Source organism: Anomaloglossus baeobatrachus, unplaced genomic scaffold (assembly GCF_048569485.1).
Source record: "Anomaloglossus baeobatrachus isolate aAnoBae1 unplaced genomic scaffold, aAnoBae1.hap1 Scaffold_270, whole genome shotgun sequence".
NCBI classification, from domain to species: domain Eukaryota; kingdom Metazoa; phylum Chordata; class Amphibia; order Anura; family Aromobatidae; genus Anomaloglossus; species Anomaloglossus baeobatrachus.
The window spans coordinates 287,223-310,955 of record NW_027442211.1 but is presented as its reverse complement, the minus strand read 5'-3'; the positions used below and the strand labels follow the sequence as shown (position 1 = coordinate 310,955).

Here is a 23,733-nt window from a genome sequence, read left to right as displayed (position 1 = left end):
AAAATCCCCACTGGCCAGCGTGAGAACTGCAAGATTTTTAAGTGCTGTTTCCATTAAAGATTGTGATATGGATAAAAAAAAACAAACAATGACAAATATTATTAAAAAATACATTGAACACAAAAACCTGATTTAAATAATAGGTGATTTCTGATGACAAATTCAAAGGCCCAAAGTCTAACAATGAAATATTCCTGGATAACCCCTTTAAAGTGGAAATCCTGAATCTAGGAAACAGTTGGCCCTCACAGACTGATGATACTACCTGGTCCAACGCTGGCAGAAGATCCAGTCCAATCAATGGCATCTGCTGACATCTTTGTTTTGTTGAAATGTATCAAAATCCTATAAAAGAGGAGCAGAGGTTGTAGGGACTTGATCCTTATTTCTATGACTTGGGTGACAGTCCCTGAAAACACTGAAGAACAATGTCTCTATATTCAGGGGCTGTTGTGGACGGGCGAGATTGGGAGATGGAAAGATATTTCCTGTTACATATGTGATCAATTTCACTAAAGGGGCTGTCTGATGGGACAAGTGATGGCCGATACCCCCTGGTGTGAGTGCGGGTGATGGATGTATCGCCGCCCGGTATCTAGTGTGAGTGCGGGTGATGGATGTATCGCCGCCTGGTATCTGGTGTGAGTACAGGTGATGGATGTATCGCCGCAAGGTATCTGGTGTGAGTGAGGGTGATGGATGTATCGCCGCCCAGTATCTGGTGTGAGTGAGGGTGATGGATGTATCGCCGCCCGGTATCTGGTGTGAGTGCGGGTGATGGATGTATCGCCGCCCGGTATCTAGTGTGAGTGTGGGTGATGGATGTATCGCCGCCCGGTATCTAGTGTGAGTGCGGGTGATGGATGTATCGCCGCCCAGTATCTGGTGTGAGTGCAGGTGATGGATGTATCACCGCCCGGTATCTGGTGTGAGTGCGGGTGATGGATGTATCGCCGCCCAGTATCTGGTGTGAGTGCAGGTGATGGATGTATCGCCGCCCGGTATCCGGTGTGAGTGCAGGTGATGGATGTATCGCCGCCCAGTGTCTAGTGTGAATGCGGGTGATGGATGTATCGCCGCCCGGTCTCTTATATGACGTCTCATACCTTAAATCTCTCGCTGATCGCTGGTGTCTGTCTTCACTCTCTGATGAGGTGTAACAAACTAAGGATAAACAACTTTTTTTTTTTTTTTATTCAAACTGAGCAGTTCTATTGGCTGCTTATCAGTGCAGTTACCATAGTGACAGAAGCTTGTGCAGATTTAAAGGGACAGGACGCAGTCATTGCGCTATAGTACATTTTAGCATAAATTTCATATAACACTGTACATTACATGGAGCTGCTCAGATAATGTGTGGGCAGACGCTCCTGTATCTCTTCATATATTATGTACATTTACTTAGAAGAGCTGTAGAGATATGTGGGGTAAAGTTACTTGTGTTGTGAATTGTATGTGTATAAAGAAGGCCTGGTAGTGTCTGTAATGGGCCGAAAATTGTGCTTTTATGTTCAGAACAAATCTCAGTATTTTTTCTCCGTGTTCCTATCAACTTTCTGTCGTATTTCCATCACAGAACATTGTTACATATAGCGAGATGCCATAGCAATCAGACCATTGGGGCCAATCAGGGGCAGAGCACTGAGGTCCCTTTGGCTTTTCTCCTGCAGTCAGTCCCCCTGGCTATAATACTTTATTTGACAAAAGTGAGTACACCCCTCTCATTTATGCAAATATTGTATTATATCTTTTCATGGGATAACACTGAAGATAGGACACGTTGATATCATGTAAAGTAGTCTGTGTACATCTTGTATAACAGTGTAAATTTAATGTGCACTCTAAATAAGCCAATACACAGCCAATAATGTCTAAACCACTGGCAACAAAAGTGAGTACACCCCTATGTGAAAATGGCCAAATTGTGCCCAAAGTGTCAATATTGTGTGTGGCTACCAGTTATTTTCCAGCACTAAATAAATAAATAAATAAAATAAATGCCACAAGCGCTGTGAAAAGTAATTATACTTTTTCTATATTGCAAAAAAGTAAATGGAAGTAGCCGCTGGTAGAGGACAGATTCCATGTCCAGATCTGTCAGATAATGGAAATAAACAACCAAAGAAGTACTACCGCGCTACTAAAGGCTGGAGTCCAAACCACCTGAGTTAGGAGGTGAGGACCCTACAGACAAAAGGGTGCAAATGGGAAATATAGTATATCCAGGGGCATAATTACCGTGGTCGCAGAGGTCACCATTGCGACCGGGCCCGGTAGGTTAGGGGCCCGTGGTCGCCCTGCAGATCAGCAGCCAGCTCCTTCCTGTGAGAGAGGAGCTGCGCTGTTCTGTCACATACCACGCGGCCGCTATATGACCTGGTGCCACCGCCGCTGACACCGGCACCAGCGGCAGCACCGGGCCCTCCTCCCCTGTCATCATACACAGCAATGATAAAGCATTGAGCGGCCCATGCCGCTCCATCATTCTCCCCCTGTGCCTGGGCGGTGACTTCACTCCTGTGCGACTGCTGTGCTGAGGCATGCAGAGTGCAGGACAGGAGTACGCTGACCGGAGCAGCAGTGGAACGAGGAAAGAGGTGAGTACTTGTTGTGTTTTTTTATATATAAATCAAAGAGTACACGGTGGCTATAGACCTGAGGTGCTGAATTATACATGGAGGCCTCGAGGTACTGGATTATACATGAAGGCCTAGTGGGCTGGCTGCATTATACATGAAGGCCTGGGGGGCTGCATTATACATGGAGGTCTAAGGGGCTGCATTATACATTGGAGGCCTGGGGGGCTGCATTATACATTGAGGAGTATGAGGCTGCATAATACAATATGAAGGACACTGTATACATGGAATCTAGGGGTGTATTATACATGGAGGAGTAGGGGGCTGCATAATACAATATGAAGGTTTATGGGGCTGCATTATAATACATGTAGGACTATGGGGGCTACATTATATTATATGGAGGACTATGGAGGCTATCTTATACATGGTGCATTATAAAACATGGAGAACTATGTGGTGCAGTATAATATATGGAGAACTATGGGGTGAATTCTAATACATGGAGAACTAAGGGAAATGCATTATAATAAATGGAGGACTATGGAGGTGCATTCTAATATATGAAAGGTTATGTAGGACCCACTATACTATATGGAAGGCTATGTGGGGGTCATTATAGTATTTGGAGAACTATATACAAGGAGGGACAAAGATACAAGCATGGCATGGGAATGTTTTGTGCTGAGGGAAAAAGGCTCTTTCCCTCAGCACCCAGCTTTCCCATGCTCTGATATGGGAAAAGCTGGGTGCTGCTGAGGGAAAGATGTATAGTAGAGCATGGGGAAGCTGGGTGCCAAGGACAAGTTGGATATCAGAACATAGGAAAGCTGGGTGCTGATTGAGAGATTTCAGAGCATGGGAAACCTGGGTGCTAAGGGTAAGAGCCAAGTGTCAGCGTCATTATCCTGTACCCCGAGTGTCAGTGTCATTATCCCATACCCCAAGTGTCGGTGTACATGGAGACGGGGGGGTCCAGGTCCGAACTTTGCACCAGGGCCATCAAACTCTAGTTACGCCACTGCAGGTATGAATATGCAAAGGGTTAAGCACTCTCACTTTATCATTTCAAGGCACTGTGATAAATTTGTGGCTCCTAGAAGTTTTCATAGTTTTCATAGTTTTTAAGGTTGAAGGGAGACTCTAAGTCCATCTAGTTCAACCCGTAGCCTAACATGTTGATCCAGAGGAATGCAAAAAAACCCCAATGTGTCAAATAAGCTCCAATGGGGAAAAAAATTCCTTCCTGACTCCACATACGGCAATCAGACTAGTTCCCTGGATCAACACCCTGTCATAAAATCCAATATACATAACTGGTAATATTATATTTTTCAATTAATGCGATCAGGCTCTGCTTAAATTTTACTTGTGAATCCCTCAATACAACATCATACGGCAGAGAGCTCCATAGTCTCACTGCTCGTACAGTAAAGAGTCCTCATCTGTGATTATGATTAAACATTCTTTCCTCAAGACGTAGCGGATGCCCCCGTGTTCCAGTCGCAGGCCTAGGTGTAAAGAGATCTTTGGAAAGGTCTCTGTACTGTCCCCTCATATATTTATACATTGTGATTAGATCCCCCTAAGCCTTTGTTTTTCCTAACTAACTAACCCCAAGTTTAATAACCTGTCTTGGTATTGCAGCCCCCCCCATTCCTCTAATAATCTAGGTCACTCTTCTATCTACCTGTAAGATTATGCTATTTATAACCTTCTATACTTTTGCTAACAAGAAATGCATCCATTCCTCTCTTAAATTCATTCAGTGAGTTGGCCATCACCACTTCCTCAGGAAGAGAGTTCCAGAGCCTCACTGCTCTTACCGTGAACAACCCTCTTCTATGCTGATGTAGGAATTTTCTTTCCTCCAATCGAAAAGAATGCCCCCTTGTTCTTGTCATAGTCCTTGGTACAAACAGATCATGGGAGAGATCTCTATATGGCCCTCTGATATATTTGTACATATTTATTAGGTCTCCCCTAAGTCTTCTCTTTTCTAGAGTAAATAGACCTAATTTTGATAACCTTTCCGTGTATTGTAATGCACCCATTCCATTTATTATTTTAGTAGCCCGCCTCTGAACCCTTTCAAGTTCAGTAATGTCTTTCTTCAGCACCGGCGCCCAAAATTGCACACAATACTCCAGTTCTGAATGTCGCTCGCTGTCCCTGCTCTGCCGGATATCTCCTCCTTCCAGTACCCCTCCCCTCCCTATCAGCATGGGTTCAGTACCGTCCTGGTGCTGCCAGAGGTCGCCAATAGCTAAGAGCGCGGTGGGTTATCGCGGACGTCTTTTTTTGTGCGCAGCGCATGTCAAGAGGTTTGGGAGCAGCCGGGCAGAGTGCGGGCCCCGGCCGCCATGTTGAGAACTTTGTGCAGTTCTAAATAAAGATCGGCGGACAGCCTGCCGGTGTATTGGATGGTAGCCTGGACCTTTTAGAATTTTTTTTATTTTCTGGTGGGTTGGATAACGACTCAGCTGCTACTTATTGGTTTCCTGCAGGACGCCTCCTGAATCGGGAGCAATAAGAGAGATGTTCATGTAAGTTTATAGGAAGCCGGTCCTTGTAGTGGGAACTGACGTGTGGCTGTGCGGTGTGACGTCAGAGCGTGATGTCATGGTTGCGTCTAGGATGGAGTTGATTTTCTGTGATCCTCATTTTAGCCACTCCATTCTAGACGGCTCACTAGTGAAGTGACTAGAATGGAGTTGTTTTTTTGAGGACCTCATTATATCAACTCCACTCTAGACAGTTCAGTACTGAGGTGACTAGAATGGAGTTGATCTTTTGAGGATCTCTCCCTCAAAAAATCAACTCCAATCTATACAGCTCCTTATAGAAACCACTAGAATGGAGTTGATTTTTTGAGGTCCTCATATACAGTACAGCCCAAAAGTTTGGACACACCTTCTCCTCTCTAGAACACCTATTAAGAGGAGACTGTGTGCAGCAGGCCTTCATGGTAAATAGCTGCTAGGAAACCACTGCTAAGGACAAGCAACAAGCAGAAGAGACTTGTTTGGGCTAAAGAACACAAGGAATGGACATTAGACGGGTGGAAATCTGTGTTTTGGTCTGATAAGTCCAAATTTGAGATCTTTGGAGTCAACCACCGTGTCTTTGTAGATAAAGTGAACGGATGGACTCTAGATGCCTGGTTCCCACCGTGAAGCATGGAGGAGGAGGTGTGATGGTGTGGGGGTGCTTTGCTGGTGACACTGTAGGGATTTATTAAAAATTGAAGGCATACTAAACCAGCATGGCTACCACAGCATCTTGCAGTGACATGCTATTCCATCCGGTTTGCATTTAGTTGGACCATCATTTATTTTTCAACAGGACAATGACCCCAAACACACCTCCAGGCTGTGTAAAAGTGGTGTCACACACAGCGACGTCGCTGCTACGTCACCATTTTCTGTGACGTAGCAGCGACGTCCCGTCGCTGTGTGTGACATCCAGCAACGAGCTGGCCCCTGCTGTGAGGTCGCCGCTTGTTGCTGAATATCCTGCTTCATTTTTTGCTCGTCGCTCTCCCGCTGTGAAGCACACATCGCTGTGTGCGACAGCGAGAGAGCGACGAACTAAAGGGAGCAGGGAGCCGGCTTCTGGCAGCTGCGGTAAGCTGTAACCAGGGTAAACATTGGGTAACCAAGGGAAGTCCTTTCCTTGGTTACCCGATATTTACTTTAGTTACAGCGTCCGCCGCTCTCACGCCGCCTGTGCTGCCGGCTCCCTGCATCCTGCACACAGCCAGAGTACGCATTGGGAAATAAGCAAAGCTTTGCTTATTAACCCGATGTGTACTGTGGCTATGAGTGCAGGGAGCCAGCGCTAAGCGATGTGCGCTTGTAACCAAGGTAAATATCGGGTAACCAGAGAAGCACTTTGGTTGGTTACCCGATATTTACCTTAGTAACCAAGCGCAGCATCGTTTCCACAGCGACGCGTGTCGTTATGATCGCTGCTGCGTCTCTGGGTTTGACAGCTAAGCAGCGATCAAAACAGCGACTTACAAGGTCGCTGTTGCGTCACAGAAAATGGTGACGTAACAGCGACGTCGTTGTCGCTGTCGCTATGTGTGAACCCAGCTCAAGGGCTATTGGACTATGAAGGAGAGTGATGGGGTGCTACGCCAGATGACCTGGCCTCCACAGTCACCAGACCTGAACCCAATCAAGATGGTTTGGGGTGAGCTGGACCGCAGAGTGAAAGCAAAAGGGCCAACAAGTGCTAAGCATTTCTGGGAACTCCTTCAAGACTGTTGGAAGACCATTTCTGGTGACTACCTCTTGAAGCTCATCAAGAGAATGCCAAGTGTGTGCAAAGCAGTAATGAAAGCAAAAGGTGGCTTCTTTGAAGAATCTAGAATATAAGACATACTTTCAGTTGTTTCACACTTTTTTAAGTACGGTATTTCATTCCGCATGTTTTCATTCATAGTTTTGATGTCTTCAATGTGAATCTACAATTTTTAGAGTCATGAAGATAAAGAAAACTCTTTGAATGAGAAGGTGTGTGCAAACTTTTGGTCTGTACTGTACATATATACACAACACACACAAATATACACACACATACACACACACACACATATACAGACACACACACACATATAAACATACATATACCAGCTTTATAATTTTAATGATTTCATGACTAATGTTTTAATGCTTTTTCAGGAGTTGCTCAAGTTTTAAATGGAGCAAACGTCCACACTGTGATATTTTTTCTGTATTTCTATAGGGTAAAATTCCAATTTGAGTTTTACTTTACGCCCTCCAGTCCCAGCCTCGATAGCGACATTTTTGAAGAGAGGGTGGAGTCTTACGGGGAGAAGCGTAAGGCTGCGTGCTCAGTGCGTTTTTTGTTGCAGATTTTGTGCAGTTTGTAGCACGGCATGTCTATCTTTAGGCCAGTTATGGCAGCAAAGTCAATGTAAATGCTGATGTGTTGTGCGCACATTATTTTTTTTGCAGATTTAGTGCAATTTACAGCATGTGAATATTGACTACATTAAGAAAAATGTTTGGCACCAAAATGTACCAAAACACATGTGTTTTTTGGTGCAGTTATCTGTCAGAATGTGCAGATTTCATGGAGAACATTTCTGCACCCAATCTGCAACATGTGAACAGAGCGCAGCCAACAGAGTCGCCACAATCTACAATATTGGATTGTAGTTGATTTTTTGAGGATCTCATTTTACAAACTCCATTCTAGATGATTCACTAGTGAGCCGACTAAATTGGAGTGGCTTTTTTGAGGACCTCATCGTAGCCTCCACTCTGGACAGGTCGGTGCTGAGGTGACTAGAATGGGTGTTTTATGGAAGATTGGGCAGAGCCTCACAGGGAGAAGCGTAACAGAGCGCAGCAGAGTCGTCACAATCTACAACTTTGGATTGTAGTTGCTTTTTGAGGACTTCATTTTAGCAACTCCCTTCTAGATGATTCACTAGTGAGCTGTCTAGATTGGAGTGGATTTTTTGATGATCTCCCTGTAGCTTCCACCAGTGGCATACCACCAGTGGCATAAGGCCCGTGAGTCACTGGGGCCCGATGCCAGCGCTGGAATCGGCCCCCCTCCCGTGGGCCCCCTGCCGAGGATCGCACTTTCATTTATATCGGCATCACACATGCCAATACAATTGAAAGGAATGATGAGAGAAGGAGCAGAACACTCCCTTTCTCATCATTCTCCCGCTGTGTGTCTGTGACATTGTGATGTGTCAGCACAGAGGAGTGCGGTGACGTCACTACTGCGCGCCGCTGTGTAAAATGTCAGAGTGGCAGAACAGTGGACACACGCTGAGGAGACTCGGGCAGTGGGGGAATGAGGAGAAGTGCGTATATTTGTGTATTTAATCAGGATGGCCAGAGGACTATGGGGAAGCATACTACTATATGGGGATTGCAAAATAGTATATGTGGGCTGCATATAACTATATATTGGCGCATAATATTATATTGGGGCACACAATATGGTGGTGCACTATATGGGGGCTGCATACTAGCATATAGAGGAATATAAGGGGTGCATACTATTTTATGGAGGAATATAAGGGGTGATACCACTGTATGGAGGAATATAAGGGGTGTATTATACTATATGGAGGAATATAAGGGGTGATACCAGTATATGGAGGAATATAAGGGGTGTATTATACTATATGGAGGAATATAAGGGGTGCATAATACTATATGGAGGAATATAAGGGGTGCATAATACTATATGAAGGATCCCTGTTACATGGAATATAGGGGTGCATTATACATGGAGGACTTTGGAGCTGCATAATCCAATATGAAGGACTATGGGGTGCATTTTAATACATATAGGACTCTGGGGGTTGCATAATATATGCAGGATTATCGGGGCTGCATTATTATACATGGAGGATTATGGGGTCTACATTATAATACATGGTGAGCTGTGGGGTGCATTATAATACATGCAGGACTATGGGGGCTGCATTATAATATATGGAGGACTATGTGGTGCAGTATAATATATGGAGGACTATGTGGTGCAGTATAATATATGGAGGACTATGGGGTGCAGTATAATATATGGAGGACTATGGGGTGCAGTATAATATATGGAGGACTATGGGGTGCAGTATAATATATGGAGGACTATGGGGGCTGCATTATAATACATGGAGGACTATGGGGGCTGCATTATAATATATGGAGGACTATGGGGTGAATTATAATACATGGAGGACTATGGGAGTTGTATTGTAATAATTGGAGGGCTATGAGAGCTACCTTATACATGGAGGACTATGGGAAATGCATTATAATACAAGGAGGACTATGGGGTGCATGCTAATAAAATGAAGGGTTACGTGGGACCTAATATACTATATGGAAGGCTATGTGGGGGCCATTATAGTATTTGGAGAACTATATATATGAGGGGGGACAAAGACACAAGCTTGGGATGGGAAATTTTTGTGCTGATGGAAATAGGCTCTATCAGAGCATGGGAAACCTGTATGCTGGGGAATGATGTATAGCAGAGCATAGGTGGGTACTGAGGACAAGATGCATATCAGAATATAGGAAAGCTGGGTGATGGTAGAAAGAGGGATTTCAGATCATGGGAAACCTGGGTGCTGAGGGAAAGAGTCAAGTGTTAACATCATTATCCCGTACCCCGTGTTTCTGTGTTGGGGGGGGGGGGCAGGTCCAAACTTTGCACTGGGGCCCATCAAACTCTAGTTACGCCACTGCTCAGTACAGAGATGACTAGATCGCAGTTGCTGCACTGAGGTTCATGATTTTTAGGCACTGTACTGTCTATAAGGACGTCCTCCCTGCAGCAGCTCCATTCTAGCTGTCTCACTACAGAGGTGACTGGATCGGAGTTGCTGCACTGAGGCTCATGATTTTGGAGCTCACTGTACTGTCTATAAGGACGTCTGGTGTACATCAACTCCATTAAAGATGTTTCAGTACAGAGATGATAAGAATAGAGTTGTTGCATCTAGGTCCATGATTTCTGGGTACTGTCTATAAGGAACGTCCTCCCTGCAGCAGCTCCATTCTAGCTGTCTCACTACAGAGGTGACTGGATCAGAGTTGCTGCACTGAGGCTCATGAGGTCTGATCTCACAGCACTGTCTATAAAGGCCCTGTCACACTAAGCAACATCGCTAGCAACATCGCTGCTAACGAACAACTTTTGTGACGTAGCAGCGATGTTGCTAGTGATGTCGCTGTGTGTGACATCCAGCAACAACCTGGCCCCTGCTGTGAAGTCGTTGGTTGTTGCTGAATGTCCTGGGCCATTTTTTAGTTGTTGCTGTCCCGCTGTGAAGCACAGATCGCTGTGTGTGACAGCGAGACAGCAACAACTAAATGTGCAGGCAGCAGGAGCCGGCTTCTGCGGAGGCTGGTAACTACGGTAAACATCGGGTAACCAAGAAGCCCTGTCCTTGGTTACCCGATATTTACCTTCGTTACCAGCCTCCGCCGCTCTGTCAGTGCCGGCTCCTGCTCCTTGCACATGTGGCTGCAGCACACATCGGGTAATTAACCCGATGTGTACTGTAGCTAGGAGAGCAGGGAACCAGCGCTAAGCAGTGTGCGCTGCTCCCTGCTCTGTGCACATGTAGCTGCAGCACACATCGGGTAATTAACCCGATGTGTGCTGTAACTAGGATAGCAAGGAGCCAGCGCTAAGCGGTGTGCGCTGCTCCCTGCTCGTGTAGCTGCGTGCGCTGGTAACCAAGGTAAATATCGGGTTGGTTACCCGATATTTACCTTAGTTACCAAGCGCAGCATCTTCCACGCGGCGCTGGGGGCTGGTCACTGGTTGCTGGTGAGCTCACCAGCAACTCGTGTAGCGACGCTCCAGCGATCCCTGCCAGGTCAGGTTGCTGGTGGGATCGCTGGAGCGTCGCAGTGTGACATCTCACCAGCAACCTCCTAGCAACTTACCAGCGATCCCTATCGTTGTTGGGATCGCTGGTAAGTTGTTTAGTGTGACTGGACCTTTAGGACGGCCTCAGCCAGTCCATGCATTGTGTTCAGAGATTTTACTGATGTGCATAGATGTTTGAATAAGCCCTTATGCAGATTACATGAAGGCTCCCATACACAGGGCTAAAGTCGCCCGGATCAGACAACAGTCTGATGTGTATGGAGGCTTCCCGACTTACCCCTAGAATGGATGTAAAGGGAGGGAAGGAACCGGCGTGTTTGAATTCCACTTGTTGATCCTTTTGTTCTCTTGAAAGATAATCCACCCCCAGAGGAGGCGACATCTGCTCTCAGATAGAGAACACAAGAACATTTGCCGAACACTCCTGTATGTGATAGGAGAGAGCTGTCGGCCAAACGATTGTAGGGATTGTTTATGGGCCTTGAAGGGTTTGTTTAGTGAAAACAAGTGATCACCTATCCATGGGCCCGGTGATAACCTGCTGATCAGTGTCCGATCACTGGGACCCGCACTGATTGGGAAAACGGGGAATTTTTATCCATATGTTTCAGGTATGTGTCACATCCATTTTTAACACGGATGCCACACGTACTCATGTTATTCTATGGTGTTCCTCACACATGCATGTTTTTACATGGACCGAGTGGCCCCACGTTTCCCTGCACGCAGACATGTCCGTTTTTTTCTGCAGCAGCACGGGTATCAAACGCTGATGTGATCCGTGTGACACGTACCGGAGAAAACACTTGTCTCTGAAATAAAATTAATTTTTATACTCACTTGTCTCCAGCCCTGCTGTCACTTGCTTCTGATCCCCGCTCATTATACTCAATGAATATGCACTGCACAGAGGACCTAGAAGCACCAGAGACATCAATGCCAGGGACAGCATCGCTGGGGACAGGTGAGTATCCAAGGAACTCTGATGATATCCTGACAACTCCCACGCTACTGCGGGTGTAGCGACAATGACTTCACGGGTTCATCAAAGTTCATTGGGAACGATGAACCCATGACGTTACTGCCGCCACACCCACAGTAGCGCGGACATCACAGAGGTGTCATCAGGATGTCATCTGAGTTCATTGTGAACTCTGATTAACCCATGACATCACTGCCGCGCCTGCACACATACTACTGAGGGCGTCCCTGCGGTGACTTGAGCTCACCTTATGAGATGCAGATCACCGAACGGAAGCATACACAGCAGTGTGTGTGTGCTCTCACAACCAATGAGGAACGTTCGGTTCTCCATTAAACATGACAGCAGTATGGGATTGACGTGGCCGCCCCCAATTGGATTTCGACAGACCAGGATTAGGGCTTTGATAGAGAAATAAATTGGGAAAAAGGATGTCTCTTGTCTTTATTTATTGAATGATTTTCTCTTTTTATGTCTTTCCAGGTTTGCTTTTGGGGAACATCGTGGGACCTCACTATGGATTACGGAGGAACTTTTTTTTTTTTTTTTTTTTATGTATAAAAATCAAATAAATTGGTGAATGAGGGCTGAGTCTGAGGTTTTTTGTTCATATAAACTTTGTTACTCTCCTTTCAATTACTGGACTAGTGGTAGGGGTGCATGCTAGACGCCACCCATTACTAATACCAAGGCTTGATGCCAGCTGGCATCAACCCCACAAATATTACCCCGTTTGCCATTGCACCAGAGCAATGGGAAGAGTCGGGTCCAGCACCAAAATTGGCGCATCTAATGGATGCGCCACTTCTTGGGCATCTGTGGGCTACTATTGTTAGGCTGGAAAGGGCCAAATAATCATGGCCCTTTCCACCCTAATAATATCATCCCCTAGTTGTCTGCTGTACCATGGCTGGTTTTTAGTAAAAATGGAGGTGACTTTTTTTTTTTTAATCTAAAAATTTAAAAAATAAGCGTGGGATCCCCTATTTTTCATAACCAGCCAAGGTACAGCAGACAACTGAAGGTTGCAGCTGCTGCTGTTCCTATGCTGGACATGAAAGTTGGGGGGACCCCACGGTTTTTTTTTCTTTAATTAAAAAATAAAAAATGGTGTAAAACAGCTGGTTAAGTTAACTATCTCTATACCACTATTCTATCAGTTCTATTTATCTTTCTATATCTATAATTTTTCAGGCTTTACACATTAAAAAAAACCAGCCCAAAATATTCATTTCAGTATCATACTTTTTTTTTTTACCAGTACCACATGGACGACCATATCGATACGTGTGGCTTGCACCTATTTAAACACGGACATCTGAAAGGGGCCTTATGGATACCCATCTACTGTATGTACTATCATTTTGGGTTGCTGCAAATTATGATGTTCTCCTCAGCGGCTAAAAATACTTCTCAAAATTTCTAAGGCGTATTGTGACCCCTGTGTAAAATATATAGTGTGACCTCTGCCAGAGCCTGTCCTATGGAACAGTGGTGGCAACAAACAGACGCTTAGCGAAAAGTAACTTACGTCCCTTTAAATTAAAAAAAAAACCAAAACATTTTTGCCCCAAATGACCTGAATCAGGCGGTGTGAGCCTCACGAGTTATGTTGCCACAAAATGAGGGAAACACGACTGGGGCCTAATAAATGAGGGGCATAAGAGAGGATCAGGGGGCTGCCAAAGACAGAAAATGAACTGTCAGCGAGATCTGAACAGTTTACTGTGGGTCTACATGCGAGGACTGTGAGTTGTTGTGGAAACTACCTACAGCAATGTGTGAACGCAGCCCGATACAGATCCAACCGGCAGTGACTGCTCACTAATGTCACTCCGAGCTTTATCATTATAGAAATGAACATTCTGCACAAACTTTTTAATAAAACAGTTTTATTAAAGCAAGTATATCAATTCTAAAAAAAAAAAAAAGGAGAAATATTTATACAGTTATATTTTTATAGAGAACCATTGATTCCATGCTGCACATGGGAATGGGTTACACACAAAATACAGAAATAAATTACAGTGAATAAACCAATTCCGACAAACTGGTACAGAGGGGAGCGGACCCTGCCCTCGGGGGGCTTACAGTCTACAGAGTAATGAGGGAGGGGGAGACAGTAGGTCGGGGATACAAATATATAACACTGACTGATGGGTACAGAGGGGAGAGGACCCTGCCCTCGGGGGGCTTACAGTCTACAGGGTAATGAGGGAGGGGAAGACAGTAGGTCGGGGATACAAATATATCAACTGTAACAATCAACTTTACAAATCAATACGTAGAATTAAGCCATGTTGGACATTGGCGACAGTGAAAGAAAAAAATCTTTTGTATTTGGGTCCCGTGCGTTTTAGGTGTTAGGGCTCATGCGCATGTTGCCGAATTTCATGCAGTTATGCTGCGTATTGCACTGCAGCGTAAATGCATGCGACCTGCGTCCCCTGCACAATCTATGAAGATTGTGCATAATCCATGTGCACGTTTGAGAACGCAGCGATTTGGATGCCAAAATTTTGTTCCAAATCGCTGCGTGCTAAAAAGCAACATGTCACTTATTCCGTGCGCTTTGGATGCAGCCCCCGCTCTGTCTATGGGAGAGGCAGCATCCAGAGCACATGACATCGGCATCTATTCTGCAGACACACTGAATCCATTACGCAGTGTTTATGCAGCGATTTGACGCGCACATGTGCTGCCAAATTCCTGCAGAAATTTCTACAGGGACACGACGCAACGTGTGCACAGCCTAAAAATTGTATTTCTGCATTTACCAGAAAAATCCTCTCTCGTTGAATACATTGGAGGACACAGGAGGGGTGATGTGGATTACACCACACTGTTCTCTCGGTCTCTGAGGTGGGACGACGGGGGGGGGGGAATAACACCCAGTGCCGATAGTCACAAGCTGTATTTGAAAAACAAAGGGAGAAGATTAATAACACACTGAGTTCCCTGTGCGAGGTCCCCCCCACCATGTGCAACACGGCCCCCTGCCGAGCGTGAGCCCCCCCCAATGTGAAACACAGCCCCCTGCAAGCCCCCAACATGCAACACAGCTCCCTGCAAGTCTCCACTGCCAACGTGCAACACGGCCCCCTGTAAGCCCCCCCCCCTCAACATGCAACACTGGCCACCTGCCCATCAAGCACCCCCAAAGTGAAGTATCACCCTCTACCTAGTGCGATCCCCCCCAACGTACAGCCTCTCTCCCTGCGGGCGGCACCCCCCCCCCCCCCAACGTGCAACACGGCCTCTTGCCCAGCACGAGCCCCCCAACATGCAACACGGTCCCCTGCTCAGCACGCCCTGCAAGACCTCCCCCAAGTGTGCAGCGTCACCCCCTGCCTAGTGCAAGCCCCAGCCAACATGCAGCCTCTCTCCCTGCGAGCCCCCCCACAAGTGCAGCGTCGCCCCTGCCCAGTGCGATCCCCCCACAAGTGCAGTGTCGCCCCTGCCCAGTGCGATCCCCCCACAAGTGCAGCGTCGCCCCCTGCCCAGTGCGAGCCCCCCCACAAGTGCAGCGCCGCCCCCTGCCCAGTGCGATCCCCCCCACAAGTGCAGCGCCGCCCCCTGCCCTGTGCGATCCCCCCACAAGTGCAGCGTCTCCCCCTGCCCAGTGCGAGCCCCCCCACAAGTGCAGCGTCTCCCCCTGCTCACTGCGAGCCCTCCACAAGTACAGCGTCGCCCCCTGCTCGCCCACCCCCCCAAGTGCAGTGTTGCCCGCTGGCCAGTGCGAGCCCCCCCAAGTGTAGTGTCACCCGCTGCCCAGTGCGAGCCCCCCCAAGTGCAGCGTCGCCCGCTGCCCAGTGCGAGCCCCCCCAAGTGCAGCGTTGCCTGCTGCCCAGTACGAGCCCCCCCAAGTGCAGCGTCGCCTGCTGCCCAGTGCGAGCCCCCCCCAAGTGAAGCTTCACCCGCTGCCCAGTGCGAGCCCCCCCAAGTGCAGCGTCGCCCGCTGCCCAGTGCGAGCCCCCCCACGTGCAGCGTCGCCCGCTGCCCAGTGCGAGCCCCCCCACGTGCAGCGTCGCCTAGTGCGAGCCCCCAAGTGCAGCGTCGCCCCCTGCGAGCCCCCCACAAGTGCAGCGTCGCCCCCTGCGAGCCCCCCACAAGTGCAGCGTCGCCCCCTGCGAGCCCCCCACAAGTGCAGCGTCGCCCCCTGCGAGCCCCCCACAAGTGCAGCGTCGCCCCCTGCGAGCCCCCCACAAGTGCAGCGTCGCCCCTTGCGAGCCCCCCACAAGTGCAGCGTCGCCCCTTGCGAGCCCTCCACAAGTGCAGCGTCGCCCCTTGCGAGCCCCCCCACAAGTGCAGCGTTGCCCCCGTGAGCCCCCCCACATGTGCAGCGTCGCCCCCTGCCCAGTGCGAGCCCCCCCACAAGTGCAGCATCGCCCCCTGCGAGTGCGTCGCCCCCTGCCCAGTGCGAGCCCCCCACACAAGTGCAGCGTCGCCCCCTGCGAGCCCCCACAACACGCACCAACGCCCCGCTGCCCAGTGTGAGCCCCCAAACGTGCGGAGTCGCTCCCTGGCAAGTGCAAGTCCCCCTAAACCGTTCCACATTGCCTCCTGCAAGTGCAAGCCCCCCCAAACATGCAGCGTCGCCTCCTGCCTAGTGTAACCCCCACATTCCTTATGAAAGCCTCCACAGCATCACCCCCTGCTCCGTGTAACCCCCCCATAAGCGCCCGTTCTTATTGAAGCCTCCACAGCACGGTGCTGCAGCCTCAGTACATGCCCTGTGACATATACACGAGCTGCAGCCCCCCGCACTGACAGGAGACACTGCTCTGTGCCCCCAACATCCAGTCTGAGACCTCCGCGTTAGGCCTCTGCCACACTCACGTGTAAAAAACGTACGTTTGGTGTAGTCCGTTTTTTGTGTCCGTGTTCCGTATTTGCAGTCCGTTTTTCCCCTCCGTGTGGTGTCCGTATGCATATCGTGTGTCATACGTGTGTACGTGTGTGCGTTTTCCTGTGCGTGAAATACGTCAGTGTGTGTTCCGTATTTGCAGTCCGTTTTTCCCCTCCGTGTGGTGTCCGTATGCATATCGTGTGTCATACGTGTGTACGTGTGTGCGTTTTCCTGTGCGTGAAATACGTCAGTGTGTGTTCCGTGTGCAGTCCGTTTTTTGTGCGTGTTTCACATGTTTCACACATTGAGATAATGGTGATTACTTGGAATTAAATGACACATAGGTGTATGTGATTAGGACATAAATATAAGTTCACTATAAACTGTTTCCTGCTTGTATTATGCCTTGGAGCACCTATGTGTTGAGACAAAATTGTCGCAATGCCATTATCCACGGAGGCCTTAGTGTTTTTATGTTGGATTATATCTCGTCGTTTTGGCGTTAGACGGCACATGTTGCATTATGATAATGTAAGAAGAACCAGATTGTGGGTGCATCCACTAATGATGATGCGGCCTATGCATGGTCATTTCCATACTTTATTTTTTGAGTTACGGAATTTCCCAGATAAGTTTTTTTCATACTGCCGTTTGTCAGTTGAGAGTTTTGATTACTTACTAAATATTTTACGACCTCATTTGCAACATCAGGACACTTGGATGCGGCTTTCCATTTCCCCAGAGGAGAGATTTATGGTGACTCTGAGGTAATATATTTTTGATTTTTGTAATTTGTGTAAATGTGTTATTTTTCACATTGAAATGTGTAATTGATCTTTATTGATGTAATCTCATTTTTTTATTCAATGTTTGTGTTTTCTTATGATTGTTTTAATTTAAAAAAACATAGTGTTAATTGTAAATCATTGTTTGTCTTGTTTTCATAGATTCTTGGCGACTGGTCAATCTTTTAGTGCTTTACATTTTGATTTTTTGTTGGGTCGATCAACCATTGCCGTTATAGTACGTCACACATGCGACATGATATGGCAACATTTAAAAGAACAAATGATGCCTCAGCCAAACAGAGAAGATTGGTTGAAAATCTCTAAGGGCTTCAAGGACTCTGTTGACTTTCCTAACTGCATAGGAGCTTTGGATGGCAAGCATTTCAGAGTAAAAAAACCACCAAACTCTGGGTCACGTTATTTCAATTTTCATAAGTTTTTTTCCGTTGTTATTTTGGCATTGGTTGACACAGAATACCGATTTATTTATGCAGACATTGGGGCCTATGGTAGTGCCTCAGATGCCCGTATTTTCCGTTCATCAAGATTAGCCCAACGCCTGCAAGAAAATTCATTATTGATCCCCCCTCCAGTTGCCCTACCTGGTACATCTGGACCGTTGGCACCATATGTGATGGTAGCAGATGCAGGATTTGCATTATCCAAACATGTTATGCGACCATATCCAAGGAGATCCATTGATGACAGGAAACAGTACTTTAATAATCGGCTAACTAAAGCAAGACGTTATGTGGAGTGTGCATTTGGTATTTTAGCTAACAAATGGCGCATTTATCAGACAACGATTCAGTTGCAGCCAACCTTTGTCACATCTGTACTCAAGGCTACCATAGTGCTTCACAATTACTGTCGGATACATGAAGGAGGAACTTATGTGGATGATGAATTTCAGATAAACCATGTTGTTAATCCCACAGGTGAACCTATGTCTCATAATTCCGTGACATCTGGTTTACAAATTAGAAATTTATTTACTGATTACTTTAATTGTTTTGATGATACTAATAATAGTGATGATTGTTAAGATTGTGATGGTTTTTTGTTGATAAAAATATAATTTTTTTTTATTATAGGAACTTGGTTAATTTTTCTCAACATCTCAGAGCTTAAATCAAACTAGTATTAAAGGGCAAATGCGTTAATCATAAACTGACATTTCTGTTAGCAACATGGTTTTCTGAATGTTGTATGTATGTGTATGTACATTTCTGTGTTACTATCATGTTTTAGGAAACTTATTTCTAACTTACAACATTAATAATGTTAATCGTCTATTGAAAAAATGCAATATTATTAATAAATATCAATAATAAACATGTTTCTTTTCTTCAAAAACAGAATCTTTTATTAAGAATAAGCATATTAATCCATAAAGTAAGGATGTTATTTTTTCACATCCACATTAAAAATGTACATATTGTTCATTTTGTGTTAAATTTTTCTAAATGTAAATTTTGATGCTATTCTTCATAACATACAAAATATACTTTACATACAAGAGTCATTGTAAAGAAAATGTGTGCATTGCTTACAATGTTGAAAAATGTCGGCCAATTAAGTTGCTATCATGTTGGACATTGACATAGACCAAAAAATTGTAAACTGTGTTTTCAGAATATTAGAACTAATCTAACCATCAAATTGGTTGGGTAAAAATGTGTTCATAAATTTCCAAAAATAAAGGCCCTAAAACATATATGTGATCCGTCACTAAGTATAATCACACATGTTTTTAAAATATTTTCAACTCTGAGTTTGCACATTTTTGGAAATCCCTCTTTTTTAACATTTTGACACATTAATCAGATTTGTTGTTTGATTGTTAAGATTAACAAAAATGTGCATCACAAGTCCACAAGATCTTCTAGTGAAGTAACCTGAGTGTTGCTGAGTATGTTGTTTTGTGTGGCCTCAGAAATGGTATTTTCAGGAATGGAAACAGTTGTTTGCTGAACAACATTCCTATTACTAGCTACAGTAGTGTGTGGAACAGTCTGTTGCATGCTGGTTTGTCCCAACACATTGCCTGTGGTTGAGTACACCTGTGGATCTACATGGGTAATTGGGTATTGTGTGTGTGTATGTTGTTGACCTTGAGGATAGTTGACTGATGTTTGTAAGTGTGGTGTAGGTAACATAGTTGAGATTGGATAATGAGGCATCATGAATGATTGTGGGTATGTTGAACCTGGAAACAAATTAGGTAAACCACCAATATTTGTGGGTTGAGTAAAGTAACTAGTAGTTTGAGTTGGTTGTAAATTCATATAGTTCATGGGTTGCTGAGAGGTAGCACTTTGTACTGTGCTTAAGGCACCAGTATTGGTTGCAACATACCCTTGTCTAATTGGTGTTGGGAATAACGTACTTGAAGCAATTGAAGGTTGTCCAGATTGTTGTAATAGTGGATTATTGACTATTACAGTTGCCATTGTTGTTTGTGTTGAAATTGTATTTTGATTGTCTGTTGTGTTTGGGACTGTATGTTGTTGCATAATGGTACGCCAATTTTCTATGGCCTCATACACTCTCACTGGTTCCTGTTCTGCCTGACTAGCTGACAGTAGGGTCAGCATAGCAGCTCTTACACGTTCCTGCCTATCTGAAGGAATTTTGGTTAAGCTAGTTGATAAAGACCGACAAAAACGCTCGGCATCTGTTTCTGGAATTAAAGTGTTCATTATGTGAATAATGCGTGTGTCAATTATTTCCGGTAAGGATCTCATTTCCTCAGGTCTGCGGATTCTTCTTGCACGTAGAGGTTGTGGTGCAAAACGTGGAAGTACATTTGTTTGTGTTGCTTGTGTAGCTGGTGTGGTTGTTTGTTGGGTTGATGAGCCTTGGGTGTTGGTTTGTGCACTCTCTGTCCCACCCTCATGTGATTCAGTTGCTGCATCTTGTTGAGTCTCAGGAATTTCAATGTCTTCTCTGGCAGGTTCTTGTTCTGATGCTGAGGTGGCTGTAGCAGAGGGACCTGCTGTTGGTTCATCATCTGATTCGTCAAGATTATCCTCCGTTCTATAAGAAATGAAAAAACATATTACAATCTTAACATTTATCTTTGTCCAATTATCTTCAGGGGGTTTTTTTTTTTTCAAAAAAAAAAAAACTTACTGTGTAACTTCTAAGATGGGTGCTAGGAAGCTTATTTGTTCATAGTAGACATATCTGCGTTTGCGGCCTTGGCTGGATGAGGATGGCATAGGGTTGTACTCCCTTCGGTACTGATCACGGGCTGAACGCCAACGCCTTTTTACCAAGTCAACTGTGGAAAATTAACAAATATGTCACTTGCAACATTCTCCATAAATCTGCACACATTAATTTAAATAATGTTTGCGAAATTTAATATACAATTTAACACAATTATGTTGGTCAAATACTTAGGATGAAATATAATTTATTTAGATATTCTTCATTCAAAAACATGTTTAGACATTCACACATAACCAAATAATATTTCTGAATAATTATATTTTAAGTAATTGTCATCTATATTTAAATTATAATTTGGTGTTTTTGCAATGACATTTGGCTATAAATTACTCGAAATATTATTTGATACATGTAGGTAATGATATTGACATGTCATTTTAAACAATTTAATTTTTTAAAAAAAAAAAACCAAGATTTTCAATTGTGATACTAAATTTAGACTAATACAACAGGGAATTTTAAAACACATGACAGTTTAATCAGTTAATTAAGTAAATTCATGAAGAATTCCAAGTCAGATTACAAATTTAAGTATACTTTGATTTTTTACACTGATGAAAGTTTGGTGATACTATGAAAAAAGTGTACAGGAACTCAATATATTGAGTAGTACATAGACCAATTCTTCTCAGAGGATTTTACACTAAAAGACAACATAACTATGCCAAAACAATCACAGTTTGAAAGTATGAACACATCCAAATATAGATATTAAATAAATAACTATACAAAATTACAACAACTTACCATATTTAGCACGCTTTGCAGGAGAACATCTAGACCATGCATTATTGGGGTACACTTCCTCAGCTACTTGATTCCAATGGCGGTCAACTGTCAGTCGGTCATGGTAACCATCTACACGTGTATCCCATAATGGTGGGTGAGTCTCGACAGCTGTTATAAGTTTCTCCGTGTCCACCCGTGGTGCCATTATTATATTTCGAAGACGAAAGTTTGCTCAAAATAGATCTTGCAATACACAGAACTACAACTTCTTGCTTGCTCACTCCTTCTGCAAATGCACAGTTAGTTTTGTGCAAAAAAATATGTTAGCTACGCCACCTGAAAGTATTTCAGAGTGTAACAAACTTTCTAATTAAAACACGGACACGGACCACACGGATAGCATACGGAGGCCATCCGTATCACGTACGTGTAAACACGGACCCATAGGATTTAATGGATCCGTGAGGACGTGATGCCGGTGGAAAACGGACATGTCAGCGCTTTTTCGACACGCACAAACGTACGCACGGAACGGACACACGCTCCGTGCGCAAACACTGACGTGAGGCTTTTTAGATTAAAAATAGTATGTCAACATCAGCACGTGTCTCCGGTACGTGCAAAAAATGCCAAAAACGTACCGGAGGCACGGATGTGTGGCGCAGGCCTAAGGTAGAGTCTAGATCCCAATGGCCAGAAGGACCTCTGCTGATGTCACACCCATGTGACCGGCCTCTTGTGTGGGAGGAGCCTGTAGTTCCCGGCAGTCAGTGCACAGTTTGCCGTTCAAGTAGCAGGATGTTTCCCCTCTTCCCTGTTTCTGCTGTTTCCAGCCCTGGGTGTGATATAACAGGAGGTAATATCTGATGGAGCTTATCATGTATGAGCCTCAGGGGGAAATAAAAAGGGATTGTAGGTCACCGTCTCTGGGTGCAATAGTGTGCAGCAGTAGGTGTGATGCTCTGACCGTGGGAAGAGAGGGTGCGATGCTCTGCCTGTGGGAAGGGGGAGAGAGAGGGTGCGATGCTCTGCCTGCGGGAAGGGGGAGAAAGAGAGAGGGTGCGATGCTCTGCCTGTGGGAAGGGGGGGAGAGAGAGGGTGCGATGCTCTGCCTGTGGGAAGGGGGGGAGAGAGAGGGTGCGATGCTCTGCCTGGGGGAAGGGAGAGAGAGGGTGCGATGCTCTGCCTGGGGGAAGGGGGGGAGAGGGAGAGAGAGGGTGCGATGCTCTGCCTGGGGGAAGGGAGAGAGAGGGTGCGATGCTCTGCCTGGGGGGAGAGGGAGAGAGAGGGTGCGATGCTCTGCCTGGGGGAAGGGGGAGAGAGAGGGTGCGATGCTCTGCCTGGGGGAAGGGGGGGAGAGAGAGGGTGCGATGCTCTGCCTGGGGGAAGGGGGGGAGAGAGAGAGGGTGCGATGCTCTGCTTGGGGGAAGGGGGGGAGAGAGAGGGTGCGATGCTCTGCCTGGGGGAAGGGGGGGAGAGGGAGAGAGAGGGTGCGATGCTCTGCCTGGGGGGAGAGGGAGAGAGAGGGTGCGATGCTCTGCCTGGGGGAAGGGGGGGAGAGAGGGTGCGATGCTCTGCCTGGGGGAAGGGGTGGGAGAGAGAGAGGGTGCTATGCTCTGCCTGGGGGAAGGGGGGGGGGAGAGAGAGGGTGCGATGCTCTGCCTGGGGGAAGGGGGGGGGAGAGAGAGGGTGCGATGCTCTGCCTGGGGGAAGGGAGGGAGAGGGAGGGTGCGATGCTCTGCCTGGGGGAAGAGAGGGAGAGGGAGGGTGCGATGCTCTGCCTGTGGGAAGGGGGGGAGAGGGAGAGAGAGGGGGCGATGCTCTGCCTGTGGGAAGAGGAGGAGAGAGAGAGGGTGCGATGCTCTGCCTGGGGGAAGGGGGGGAGAGAGAGAGGGTGCGATGCTCTGCCTGGGGGAAGGGGGGGGTGAATGCAATGCTCTGTCTGTGGGGGAGTCGCAGAGCAGCACCCGGTATCCATTTCCTCTTTTCCCATTAGAGGCATGGAGCGGGGGGGGGATAGATCCAGGAGGAGGGGATTGGAGCAGTTGCTGTATATAAGGGAAGCCATTGGATATTAAAGCTGGAGCCAGAGATCACAAAGGGCTGAATTCCACAATGATCTGTGACTGATACTGATGGGTTTATTAGCAGGTGATTATCAGCGCATTC

The 23,733-nt window shown here is 46.2% G+C and overlaps 1 protein-coding gene across 7 annotated transcripts in view; it reads left to right on the top strand.

The window, feature by feature from the left end:
* Positions 1-23,733, top strand: part of LOC142264793 (DNA repair endonuclease XPF-like) — a 114,781-nt gene that overhangs the window by 37,221 nt on the left and 53,827 nt on the right. The window contains exons 5-6 of one of the 7 annotated variants that reach the window (XM_075332267.1): positions 17,522-17,577; positions 17,758-18,354. The exons of 4 other annotated variants lie outside the window; for them this stretch is intronic. In XM_075332267.1, coding sequence (XP_075188382.1) covers positions 17,522-17,577; positions 17,758-17,784 — 83 coding nt within the window. In that variant the 3' untranslated portion in view covers positions 17,785-18,354. Of the gene's footprint in view, positions 1-12,444; positions 16,106-17,521; positions 17,578-17,757; positions 18,355-23,733 lie in introns of those variants that run through there. 2 more of the 7 variants (XM_075332268.1, XM_075332266.1) reach the window with 2 other exon arrangements.